The sequence below is a fragment of the Misgurnus anguillicaudatus genome, chromosome 2 (assembly GCF_027580225.2).
Source record: "Misgurnus anguillicaudatus chromosome 2, ASM2758022v2, whole genome shotgun sequence".
NCBI lineage: Eukaryota > Metazoa > Chordata > Actinopteri > Cypriniformes > Cobitidae > Misgurnus > Misgurnus anguillicaudatus.
In genome coordinates this window covers 7,368,436-7,382,415 of record NC_073338.2, presented here as the reverse complement: position 1 = coordinate 7,382,415, position 13,980 = coordinate 7,368,436, and the positions used below count along the sequence as shown (strand labels likewise).

At 38.5% G+C, this 13,980-nt stretch overlaps 1 protein-coding gene and 1 long non-coding RNA gene across 2 annotated transcripts; both read right to left on the bottom strand.

The window, feature by feature from the left end:
• Positions 1–7,356: 7,356 nt before the first annotated feature.
• Positions 7,357–8,912, bottom strand: LOC129438250 (uncharacterized). Its single transcript, XM_073871029.1, is given in 3 exon segments — positions 7,357–7,934; positions 7,936–8,092; positions 8,426–8,912. Coding segments are annotated over 3 exon segments (834 nt in total). The 5' UTR covers positions 8,842–8,912; the 3' UTR covers positions 7,357–7,673.
• Positions 8,913–9,566: 654 nt separating this feature from the next.
• On the bottom strand, positions 9,567–10,493 carry LOC141366026 (uncharacterized). Its single transcript, XR_012370959.1, has 2 exons — positions 10,195–10,493; positions 9,567–10,071 (listed from the first exon to the last, which is right to left on the bottom strand). It is a non-coding gene; the product is annotated as an uncharacterized lncRNA (long non-coding RNA).
• Between the last annotated feature and the right edge of the window lie 3,487 nt (positions 10,494–13,980).

The window sequence follows — 13,980 nt, the reverse complement described above, 5'->3', positions numbered from 1 at the left end:
AGTGAAGTAAAAAACAACTTTACTTTCATATAAAATGGTGAGGTTGGAAGTAGGGCTGCCCAATATATGGAAATATTGCAAATGTGCAAAATCAGAGAGAAAATGCATTAAATATAATTTATATAGTTAGTATAAAACTAATTATACAACAGTTATTTCTTGTTCTCGAATCTGATTGGCTGATAGTCATGATATATTCTACTAGTATCGTAACAGTAACCGCTTTACCATTCATATTTTTTACATATCATTCCGCCACTGATCATGAATGAGTAAGGAAGGCACTTGAACTGTATTGTCACTCTGCCCTACAAAGCCAAAGCGCAGTAACTACGCATTTGGTCAGAGTTGTATGAAAGCAATATCGCTCTCGGAGTCGAGTGATATAGCTCTCTCTCTCATCACGGCTGTGAATGTGATGATGTATATCTATAATGCTCCTATTTAAGGGATATTGCTTAAATATTGCATATCGAATATCTCTTTATTTAGCATGCTATCACATTTGTCTTCAATATTGCACAGCCCTAGCTAAAAGAAATCACTATAAAAAAATGAAATAAGTAGGGGAGGGGTGTTTACTTAGTGTCTACTAATGAATCCCCCTCTGGACGTTCATCCATGCTTTGTTCATTTGGGGCGTTCATAGGACCCTCCTGTTTTTTCAGATAGAATTTCAGATAGTAAATTGTTTAAGTAATTTTCAAATAACAGAGCTTGAATCCATCAAGTGGAGATGTGACTTCAAAATCATAGTTTCATTATCATAATGGTCCATATTGATACTTCTAATGTAACAATTAGACATAAATTACATACTGTACCTCCACTGCCTCTCCTTCCAACCAATGAACAAAAAATGCGCAAGATGCAGTTACATGATTTTCCTCAAGGGTCCCTGTCATAGTGCTTAACAGCTGTGTGCCTGCACCTGGCATGGTCAAACAGAATCTCTCACTGGCTGAAGCATCATTGCCAGCATAATCCATAAGAATCTATAAAAAATAGAGGTTACAGGAAATACATGCACACATATAGACTATGCAGATGTTTATCTCTAGTTCTAAAAATACATTAGTAAATACCTGCAATGACTGTGTGGGAAGGAACTGCCTTGACTTTAAGGAACCATCACTGTATCTTAGTTGGATTCTGAAGCCATTTATAGGTTCAGGACACAGACGTCTACGTCTTTCCATTAAGGCCTTGTGGAAACAGGAAATACAGCTTTTGTAATAATTGATAAACTACTGATGAGATTTATATACAGTTCTAAAAATTTGTCAGTGGTTGGGAGAATAAGATCTTTGCTGTCTCTATACCAATTTGAACATTGGCAGGACTGAGAAAAGAATGGGTTTCTAAAGTGAAACTCACAAAAGGTGCTTTTCCATTGCATAGTACCCTACAGGTCAGGTCGTGTCAGCTCACCGTACTTTGGCTTGATCGCTTTTCATTGAGTTTAGTACCACTTCAGAGTGTGAAGGATTATAGGCGTGACATTATATTTAGGTATATACTGCTTTGACAGCATACAAAAAGTGGGAGCGAGCAAAAGAGGGAGCATCGTTGGAATGCAGTTTTCCATACATTAATTTATTTGTCAATCCACCACAAAACCAAAATTGACCACCACAAATAGATGTTTGCACATCACGTTTATCACTACCTCTGTCTCACATGATAGTTTCTGTACAAACACCCGTGGCGTCAGTTGACAGTCAGATGTGATGCCACAAACTGCAAGAAAAACACTGGTATGGTAGGGCTGGACGATATGGCCAAAATTTCTATCACCGATATACTTCTTAATTTCAGCTGATACGGATTAATCCCATAATGGTATGAATGTTTAAAAAATCTTGGGATAAAACGTTTTTTGGAAATGTAAACTCACTGTAAAATAAACATAAGACTTTAAAGGTATAGCGGAAGATTTTCCCGAATTATTTAAAAGAACCGCCCCTCCGTATTTTTTAAAAAATGCACACGAAACTCTACCTCCTCCCGAGAGGGAACGCCTGTTAAACGCGTGCACGAGACAGAGAGAGAGCATGCAGGAGCCTAGTTCTTCTATTCGCTCTGTTTACAAGTTGCTGTCGGCATGTTTACCGTGTCTGTGCGGTTCGTGACTCGTGCCAGGGCTAGCATCGCTAATCATAACTTACATCAACTTTACTAGCAGTGATTTTAAATGGATTTCTCCAAATAGCATGACAAAATGTACCTTTCCTGTAGAAACTTTGCGTGGGAAGCCCAACCTGTCCTTTTAGCTCACACCAGCAGCCAGCGTGTGAAATAGTCTCCCATAAACAGTCTGGTCTTGTTTCTTTCTTTATACGGTAGTCCTTTCTCTTCTTGTCATACAATTCGTAGACACTTTTTCTCTTGCGACCCTCAGACATTTTGAAAAAAAAACAGCGAGAACGCGAGCTTCAATGAATGGTTGAAACCGTAGCACAACACACATACACGTGAAAGTGCGCATGTGCAGAAAGTGAACCGAGAGGCGAGCACGTACGACGGTTATACGTCAACATATAATCAGAATGATTGACATCTGGGATGACCAATAACAGAGGTGATCCACCCGGAAAACAAAAATCTTCCGCTATACCTTTAAGGCGCACCTTCAATTTTATTGAGTTGCACCTAAACGTCAGTCAGTGATAAATGCTGTAATGCAGGAGTCTTAAACTAATGGATTTCTTCAGGTCTCAGTACTGACTTATATAGTTTTAATCAATTTGCTATTATAGTAATGTGGAAAATTTAATATTAGTCTCAGTGAAAGTGACCCTAAAACCTTTGAATGCTAGTACTTAGGCTATTTTATGTTGAGAATGAGACGTGGTCTGGGAACCACATGCTAATTTCTCATATTTGAGGCGTGGTGTACGAATGCCCAGAGCTGTTTATTGGGCACTATGAATGTCTATCAAATGCGTCTGTACGTAGCTCATAGCCAATCGTTTCAATTATACCAGATGACGTATGTAGAGCGACATAAATTCAAACGTAAACAACTTTATCGGGACGGGTGCACACAGCTGAAAGCTATGCAACTAAACCAGTAGCTGTATATTGATATTGAAAAGCAACAAAACTTAGTGGCACTGTGACAACCACAGAACAGGCATAATGACAATGATATTAATAAATACCACTTATCATTTATAAGTTAAATGGACTTCGTCGACGATGATGCCTAGCAGGTTGGTCCTATAAAACTATCATGTCTAACATGTTTTGCCATATCCAAACATCCTTCTTGGATATGCAATTGTTTAACACCATTTCATTTTATTTTAAATAAATTTGCGTTCAAAACTACTGAGAACACTGTCTAAGGCTGCATTGAAAAGTAACTTCGCGTCTGCTGCTGTGTTGGATAAACAAAACTGCTTTGGTGTGTCGCATAGACGTTGTTATTAGCCTCTTTCACAGAGTAATTCTGGTAAATTACCATAAATTTACCAGAATGAATTTACCAGTAAATACAAAAATGTGCTGTTCACACATGCAGTTACGTTCCGTCTTTTTACCAGTAAGACATCATTCACACATCATTTTTAAAATACCGGTAAACTCTGTGATGTCATTAAACAGACGTCAAGCAGCTGTGCCGCTGCTGGCTGAGCAATTTGTAAACATGGTTGGTTATGAGCGTCTTGAACGTACCCGGTCGGTATTTTGGTCAATGTTTTTATGTTTGTGGCAACAATTTTCATTAATGGGCTTGCTCCTGACACAACGACATTGTTCTGTGCAACTTCAGAGAAATTGTGTGAACCGTAAGGCAAGACATGCTAACAAGCGAATGCGACAAAAAAAAAAACAATACTATTTACGTACATGGCTACACACAGGTCTGTGCGGAGGACATGGGTAATTCCAAGAATGCAGGGTAAAGTGTTTTGGGATAGCGTATTGAACAACTTCAATGAAGAGATGTGGAAGGAACACTTTCGCATGTCTAGAGAGAGTTTTGAGTATGTCCTGCAACTCGTGAAACCCACACTGGAACAAAAGACTACTGGCAGGCGAAAACCCCTTGAATTCCGGCTCAGACTCGCTGTTGTCCTGTGGTGGTACGCCACCCCTAGTGAATACAGGACCATATCCTGTTTATTTGGTGTCGGAATATCTACAGCAGAGGTCCCCAACCACCGGGTCGCGACCCAGTACTGGGTCGTGGACAAGCTGCCACCGGCTCGCAAGAACATCCCGAAAAAATGTGTATAATAGCCACGTAATAGCTTATTCGGGTATTTTGTACTGTAAGAGCCGACTTCAAATAACATCAATAATTTCCACTTTTGAACAGAGCCGCGCTCTCTCTCTTTTTCTCCGCCTCTCTCTCTCTACCAGCGCATCAGCGATTACATTGCTGTCATTAGAGTTTGAGGATACAGTACTTCTAAAACACAATCGATCAAAGAATTGCGGAGGTATGACTTTATGAATCATTTGCAAATGTACGTCGCAATGATGTACATATGCGGAGACGTTCAAATGTGTGACAGCGCAAATGACTGAAAAGTAATTATTTTATTCTTCTTTAGAAGAACTTCAGAATTATCCATCGATCGCAGCACCATGATCAAAATAAACTATTAGGCTAATAATATTTTAACAGCTAGACTTTTAACGTAGGTTTGAAATGAACCTAAACTTGTCAATCATCATTAATCATGGTAAACGTGAGTCTCCGTGCCTCTGCGCCCAGCCGCAATTCTTCTGGCTTCTCTCCTCCTTCACTGCATTTTTCTTCTCTTCTGTTACTTGGAATTGGGTCCCGAGCCCGACCAAGATTCAAGCTGCCTTCGAGAACAGCAAGCCAAGTTCGTTTAGGTTCCATTAATTATTAAGACTAAATGGGCAGGCAAACTAGTAAAAACAATGAAAGTAAAAAACAATCCGCCAAAATATGGTTTTACACGTCTATAGAAAATATACTATAGCCTAAATAAAGCAATTATTAATTTTCCTAATGCATGGTTGTTATCTTTACTTCCGTTTAAAACGTAAATTTCGAAAAGGACGATTTTCAGCACGTTTGAACAGCAACTCAGCGACCCCAACCAATCATACAATCAAGTTGTTGCTATTGTTACATTGCTACACTTGTGCTATGCGATAGATTTGAGTAGACTACAGCTATGTTTATAATGTTTTAGTTATCTATATAACTTAAACATACAAACTAAGTGTAATAAATGTTTGTGCATGGTAAGTTTAGTGGTTATACGTTTTCATTGCAAAATGTCATGTCTGTTTGACAGGTGTAAAGAACTAGATTAAGATTCTTATTCTTTTACAGCTTCACAGATGTTTATGTTGGTTGGCCTGGTCGAACACATGATGCAAGAGTGCTGTCGAACTCACCCATATACCACATGGCTGAGGCCCATGATGGTTATTTGTTCCCTCGTGAGGTATGCTTTTTACACTATTATTCACAAGTTCGCATTAACATGTAATCAAAAGGGTAATGAGATAAAGCATATTTGGTGTGCTGTCCAAGGGGAGGGCTCCGGGCTCTGAATATTAGCCCGAACCCAGAGTACTTCCCCATCTTTAACTGGGATAGATGTACCAGCAGAGAGAGAGGTGATGGGTGGTGCAGGGATGGTGCAAAAAACTCATGGGACAGAGGTGAGAGACAGCCATATATAGAGAACTCTTTATGCTGATTGGTTGGATTAAATGACCACGCTCCTCCTGAACTTAGTGAAATAAACTTCATTTAAAAATGAATAAAGTTTTAAACTAAGTTCATTAGGAGCATTGTCATTTAATCAGCACAAAGAGGACTTTATATATACTGTAGCCATTTATTGTCAGCGTGAAAAAGATGAAGTTTAAGTGCCATTTTTGTATGTTTTCATGTTAAAAATGATCGTTTATTAGATGATTTGTCAGCTGATTTATCTGAATGTATATGCCGATTGTTTACAAATGTTTTCTCTTTTTGATTTTATGTGCACTCTGTGAAATCTTATGGAAAATTTACCATCAAGATGACGTGCTAATGCTGGTTTGGTGCTGGTTTAGCTGGTGTTCACTACCAAACCAGCACCAAAACACAACAAATGCTGGTCTTGTTGGTATGCTGTTTTTTTCAGCAGGGGCAGTCCATACCCTGCCTGTATTTCTATACAACATTGACATTTAAACGTTTCATCTTTTTCATCTGACATGCCTGAAATAAACCACCAGCATCAAACTGCATCACTGGAGTACGATTGTGTTTTTGTTTGTTGTTGTTGTATTATGTGTGTAACGGATGGTTTGTAGCTATCCGGGGCTATTCCTAGCTCATATGAATCGACAAGAGAAGTCTTGTCTGGTGTCCGAACATTTGATCAGTTTTTTTTTTTAACGGGAATTTCACTAGACGCTATTTGGGGAGTGTGGAGAATAACTTTTGTCACGTGACTTCGTGGTGTCGCGGTAGTGTCACGGATCTACGACACGGCGACCCGGGTTCGATTCTCTTCTATAGCGTATATATATATATATATATATATATATATATATATATATATATATATATATATATATATATTTTTTGTATATAAATATATAAACTTTAACAAAGGTCCACCGTTACAGAGTGCTCCCAACCATCACCTAAATAGTTAAAGGGGGAGGGGGGTTCTGGCTAAAATTCAGAGCTCTTAGGCCTCCCCTTGGACAGCACGCCAAATATGCTTTATTATCATTAACATGTAATCAACAGGGTAACATGTGTGAATAAGCTTGTAAAAACATAGTTTTTTTAAGCAGTGGAGCAGTTTGGCATGACCATCATTTTAAAATAATCACTACGTTATTTTGCAGAAATATATAATGGTGGATGGAGTGACGATACCTGTTCATCTTATTGGAGATGCTGCCTACCCACTGAAGAAGTGGTTAATGAAAGGCTTCACAAGTCACCCAAACCTGACACCTGACCAAACTAACTTTAACTTCCATTTGAGCTCAGCTCGAATGGTGGTTGAAAATGCCTTCGGCCACCTGAAAGGCAGATGGAGATGTTTGTTAAAGCGCAATGATGTTGAAATTAATATCATGCCTGACATTATTGTAGCTTGTTGCATCTTGCACAGCATTTGTGAACTCAGGAAAGAAATGTTTTTGCCTGAATGGAACATTAACCAAAGTGATTTTTCTACTGAGACTACTGACCAAGATCACAACACACGAATTGATGATGCACAAGCAATTCGCAGGGCATAGGCAACTCTCATGTAATTTCCAAGGAAATCTTTGTTATATTTATTGTTTGTTAAATTAATTTTGGCTATCTTGTAATTTTTTGTCTTTAATCCAAATGTTTCTGTTTTTAGAGTATCAAACTTTTATTTTTGCCTTTTATTTGCAGTTGCTGGTTTCATAGCATAACATATAGAAAACCTAAATATGAATGCAGTGTTAAATCATATAAGTGATTAATAAATTAATACATAAGCTTATAAATAAACTTGGATATTTTCGAAACAAAAAAGAAATATGTCTGCTGCTTTTGGAGGAACAAATACTTATGATGCAGAGAATAGTTCAGAGAATACAATTTAAACATTAACATGGAACATTTAAGCGCAACTCATAACATGCACCATTAGTGTATATCTTATAACTTGTAGTTAACTTATTTATTTGATCTACTCCTCTAAATCATCTAGGAATGAAGACCTAAACTGCGGATGGGGTGAGGCCTCTTTTTCTGGTGGATAGTATGGTGCCATGTAGCTAGTGCTAGGACCTGGGAAAGAGAACTGTTGTTGATGGGATGAATAAGGTGGATAAGATGTAGGAAGGGGTGGACGATTCATGCATTCCCTTAAGAGGTTCCCTTGAAACTCCATCATTTCCCTCCACATAGCCATTAGGGTTGCCCTGTCTTCCTTCTGTTCTTCCTGACCCCTTTTTATGCAGCTTCTCCTCATACTCCCTTTGTTCTTGGACATGGATAGCTTCTTGTTCTCTGAATGATTTGTCCTTTGACTCTAGCATTGTGGTTATAGACTCTGTGAAGTTTTTGGCTTTTTTTTGGTCTTCTTTTTAGGGTGTTGAGTGGTATCTGAAATACATAAACATTTTAAGTACTTACAGGTTTACATGTCATTAATGATTCTAGGTTAACTTAATGTAGTAATTATTAGAATTAACGTATACAGCTTTGAATATTAACAAATCTAGTATTATTCAAGAATTGTAAATGGTTCAAAGGTAGTGTTTATTTATTAAGCTATTGTTAGATCATGTTAACGGTTGCTAAGGACAACATACTAATTAAACCTCATTGTATAAAGTGCTACCAAAACAAACAATAATATTTGTCTACAACCAACTAATGTTACACCACTGTTACATGCATGTTATAATATTAAAGCAATACATTTAATTAACCGACCCACCTTCTGCCACACAGTCCGTCTCGATGTCAGGCGGCATACTTTCACCGCTCGGAGAGTCTGCGGAGCTAGTTTGAGGCTCCTCTGTGTTCAGGCTACTGCTTAAAGCCACTGGTTCTGTAGAGTGACTGTTACCCCAAACGGACTGACAAAGCTCAAAATATGCCCACGAAATCCTGCCGTTTCCACTTCTTTTATGATGGTCATGTACTTTCTGAAACTTCAGCCTCAGCGTTTTAAGTTTGCTAATCACCTGACTTTTACTTCGGTTTATACCTTGTTCTTTCAGAAGTCTCGTTATTTTATCGTATGTTACGGTGTCACTAACTGTTCCGTTAAGTTGTCGACAAATCTCCTCATCCGCTCGAATGAGAAGAAGCGCTTTTGTTTCAGCATCACTCCAGTTTCCAGTCATTTTGATTTTGTAAACAGCGCGGAGTAAACGCGTCACCTGTATCAAAACGTTCTGATTGGCCCGAAGCTGTCAGCGCGGTCTGACGTCGTCCGTTCTAAATGCCGGTAATCCTGTATTTTTTGTTCACACATAGCGTTTACCGGTAAATTACTGGTTATCTTACAACCTGTCTTACTGGTAAATTGGGAGCACTGATTTACCGGAAAGGTTCTGTTCGCACATGACATGTTAACTGCAATTTACCAGTAAATTACCAGTAAAGAATGTATGTGTGAAAGGGACTATTGTCTTGCTGCCCCCTCCCCGTTCTGTGATTGGTTCCCTATTTCAGGGGCAAAATTGGTCCATAGTTTCCATGCTACACTTGCAGCATGAATACATTTGCGCACAAGGCAGCATGGGAACACCAAGGCTAGTGGAAAAGCCCCCAAAAGTAAGCTGACACCCATAAAACCTGTGGGGTACTACTATGCAATAGAAAAGCGCCATAAGACATCAGTGAATTGACTACCAGATCAAATTTATCACAAATTCAATACTGCTGAGGCAAAATTAAAAGCATGTTTAATAAATTTTCCTTGCAAATTTTCCTATTAAATTTACCAAACTTTTAGAAAAGTTTCTCTCACTGACAACTCCCACTAAAGAATAAAATTTACTTACATTCAATCTTCATTCTGCACTGTATATGCCCCCCCCCCCCAAAAAAACAGATAAAGTACAAATTATTGCATGTATCAGTTTATTCAATTAGCAGATGAAACTTACTTCCACTACCCGTCCAAAAGATGGCACTGGATTTTGCTCTCTGGCCTGTCCAAGAATGAAGGGAAAAACATTAAATCAAAAGTGCACACCAAGTACTTTAACCTCCCTTATAACTTGGAGGCTAATCCTGATTCCATTTCCGTGCAATAATGAATCCAACAGATTTGTAATTCCAAATAGTGACAATTCATCCAAAGTAGATCTTACAGTACCTTCACATCCTCACCCGCACCACCATTCTCTAATGTGTTTGAGCTATTTCCAATGTTGTGTGCAGTAAAGGCTATCCTTCCTGGTGATAGGGGTGCATGTCTGTCTTCTATTGGGGGTTGCACAGCTATTATCAGGTGACAGAGGGTCCGAGACAGAGTGTCTCGTGCTAGTGGAGGGAGGGGAGTTCAGTGTTTCAGATATTGTTGGCTGGCTATGCATGGTAACTGGAGGTTGTTCCTGACCCTGTGGCTATAAATTACAGGTTAGTAGAATTGCATACAAATGTCCAAAACCACTTAATCTTTTAAATTCATATGAACTAAATCAATACATAAAAAAGATCAACAGATACTTCTATACAAATTGGGTTACCTTGATTCTGACATAAACTGCAGACCTGTTCAATTCAAGGCACTCTTTTATGGCACGTGGTGTTATGGCAGGCAAATTCAGGACGGTGATGTTATGGCGTCCATCCTTCCGACAGATCTCGAATGGCCTGTCACCAAGCATTGTGAAAACACGTCTTATTTCACTGACAAAATCCTCCTCTGTCTGGTCCAAAGACACATAGAGACTTACAATCCCCTGGTTCTCTGCAATAAAAAAACCCCTAATCAATCCTGTCATAATACCTCTGGCCATTTGTTAATTTAAACAAATACCAAAACTTTTTGATGCCTATGTGGCCGATAACCGATGCTGAACCGATTTTTATTAAATGTAATACTTCTGTTTTTGACACAATTACTACACTACTGGACTGAACAAACCCTTCTAATAACAACAACAAATTACTCTCTCTAAAAACAAAGTAATAATAGAGGGGTCTGGAATAGTGAAGAATAATTTGCTGGATAGTATTAATTTAATGAATAATATCACTGGAATAATACATTGTTAAGAAAGTAACAAATAAAACAGCTTATATATCAATGCATCTCTTAACTGGTATTTTATGTCAGAATAAATAATAATTCATATTTTGTTGGTATATCTTATGAAATGGCTTTTGACAAAGCGCTGTTTGTCTATGCATTAACTCACGCTTTAAAGGCGGAGTGCACAATGTTTCAAAGCCAATGTTGATATTTGAAATCACCTAAACAAACACGCCCCTACCCCAATAGAATCTCGACTTTCTTTTAAAAGACCCGCCCCACACATACGCAACCCGGCAAGGATGTCGGTTAGTAGACACGCTCCTTACTGCTGATTGGCTATAAGTGTGTTTTGGTAGTCAGCCCGTCTCCTTTTCCAAAGCGTTTTTCAAACATTGTGCACTCCGCCTTTATAAGGTGATGCATGATCTCAAAGCAAATGTTGATATTTGAAATCACCTAAACAAACACGCCCCTACCCCAATAGAATCTGGACCTTCTTTTGATACACCCGCCCTACACATACGCAGTGTTGGCAACATTACTTTAAAAAAGTAATTAGTTATAGTTACTAGTTACTTCTCATAAATAGTAACTGAGTTAGTAACTGCGTTACATCATTATAAAAGTAACTAATTACCAGGCAAAGTAACTATTGCGTTACTTAAAAAAAGTTCAAATATTTCAAATAACTTGGATGCCCCCAATATAACATTTGTTGAATTAATTAGACACTAAAGAGAAACCACTAATTTAGTCCCTTATGAAAATGAACCATGGTTTTGCTACAGTTAAAACCAAAAACATGGTTACTGCAGTAAAACCATGGTTACCACAAAATAACCATGGTTTTGACAACAAACCATAATTCACCATGGTTACTGTAATAAAACCATGGTTTTACTGATAGCAATCAATACGTCAAAAAAACATGGTTACTGCACTTTTACCACAAAAAACCGTGGTTAATTTTCCCAAGGGGTGGCAGCATTTGATGATGTGGGGTGCTTTATTAGATCAGAATTACAGACGTGAAGAGGCTCTTTCTTACTCTGCATAAGTTGCACATTACATAAACATTCTTGCGTTTCACCTCAACGATGGAAAAGTAGTGCTTATTATACTTTGTGTTTGCGACTGCTACCGTTGAGTTTGTAGTACTTGTCATCGCTCTGTCATTGCGGGTGTGGGACTCGGACGGACTGCAGCGCGAGGACCGGGTCTTAGTGTCTAGCAGCATCAACCGCTGCTCGTTGAGAAGAGAGAGTGATACATGCTCTCGCGTCAGTCTCCAACCACGCCAGAAAAGATCGCTCGATTTGTCCTAGTTGCTTTTTGTAAATAAAGTCACTAAAGGGGTTTAGAATGTTGCTAAACCTAGTAACAAAGTCACAAAGTTGGCAACACTGCACTGAACTTCTTGGACTGTGCAGGTGTTTGCGTATGATCTCTGCCTGCCTCTGGTTGCCTAGCGATGGAAATTAAGCCAATCATCGTCGCTTATGTGGTTGTCCCACCCCCTCTAACACACACACACACACACACACACACACACACCAATCAGCATCAGTTATGTGTCTCTCAGCCCCCAACACACACACACACTATGACAAACATTGCCTGTCTGCATGAGAGAACCTACTCTGGTGAAAATCGCTTTAGTGAGATTAATTATAGTAACGCGCAGCATTTATTGTCAATAACGGTAACGGCGTTATAACGGGAGAAACAGTAATTTATTTGATTACTCGTTACTGAAAAAAATAACGCCGTTAGTAACGCCGTTTATTTATAACGCCGTTAGTACCATCACTGCACATACGCAACCCGGGCAACGATGTTGGTTAGTAGACACGCTCCTTACTGCTGATTGGCTACTAGTGTATTTTGGTACTCGGCCTGACTCCCTTTTCCAAAGTGTTCTTCAAAAATCATGCACCCCGCCTTTAACTGTATCAAGATGCGATAGCTAGCAGAGGTAATAACTATTTCATTAATATCCGCAGACATTTATTTAGATGTTTTTTAGCGAAATAATGTTTATCTACTATATATAACAGGGTAAGTTTTGTTAAAAGTTAGCTACATATGGTGACTGTACTTAAGCCTTCAACCCGGAAAAGTGAACAGCAATATGAACATGATTTTATGAGGCTAATGAATTAGCATTTTAGGGCTTCTCACAACATATATAAGGCAGGTTTCCTGGACAGGGTTTAGCTTAAGCCAGGACACGGCCTTAGTTTAATTAGGAAATATAACTAGTTTTAACATTACTAAAACCTTATTAAAAACATTACTTGTATGCATTTTGAGGCAAAACAAAGGGCACTGATGTATTTTAAGATATGTCAGTGCAAGTTGATTTCAGTTTGGACAGCTCTAACATTTATTTTAGTCTAGGACTAGTGTAATCATCCCTGTCCAGGAAACCACCCCATAGAATCAAAACAGCTTTACAGCAAATGCATGTTTTATGTTATAATCAGCAAAGTATTTATTGTCAGCTCATTAGCAGAGATTTCCATGAACTGAGTCTGTCAGTTAAGAGAGACAGAAAATGTGCAAAGCAATGGGCCTCCAGGAATGGAGTTGAGAACCGCTAGACTAGTATATTTAAAACTAGTTACAGTTTGAGACAAAAGTTACAAAGGATTTTACACATTCGTTTTTACCTCTACCTTACATGTTGAAAACCGACTGTTTTCTCATCAATTCAATACTTACGTCGTGTAACTGGTTGATTGGATCCCTCATTTATAAATCCTATACGAATTCTCAATGTCCGCGGACGGTTTACCCTCCTCCTTCTTTGTGGCCTGGGATTGGTCTCGTTTCTGAACTCTCGCAACCTAAGTACCCAAATACAAAATTAAAACACTAAAAATTACATTGCCATTTATTTACCCCTTAATTAACCCACATGATTGAACAATTATCTTAGCAATAAGTGTTTTTGACAGTTCTCCCGCCGAAACCTCATTGTTGTCGCAGGAACGCGCACAGCATTCAACCATAATTAATATAATTTAACGTTACTGCCTTTCAGTAAGTAACATTTACCGATAGATGGTTCATTCATACAAAGAAAATTGTATCTCTTGTAGTTCTCATATGACGTTATATTAACGCCAAATTACCTCTCAATTAGACTACCGTCTTGATCCTCATTTGCCATAGTTGCTTGTCCAATTAACCGGTCAAAGTTAGCATTAGTCTGTGAACGCGAACTAACGAGACGGGACCTGTACCTTTGATCCGACATCCTTGTAGAACA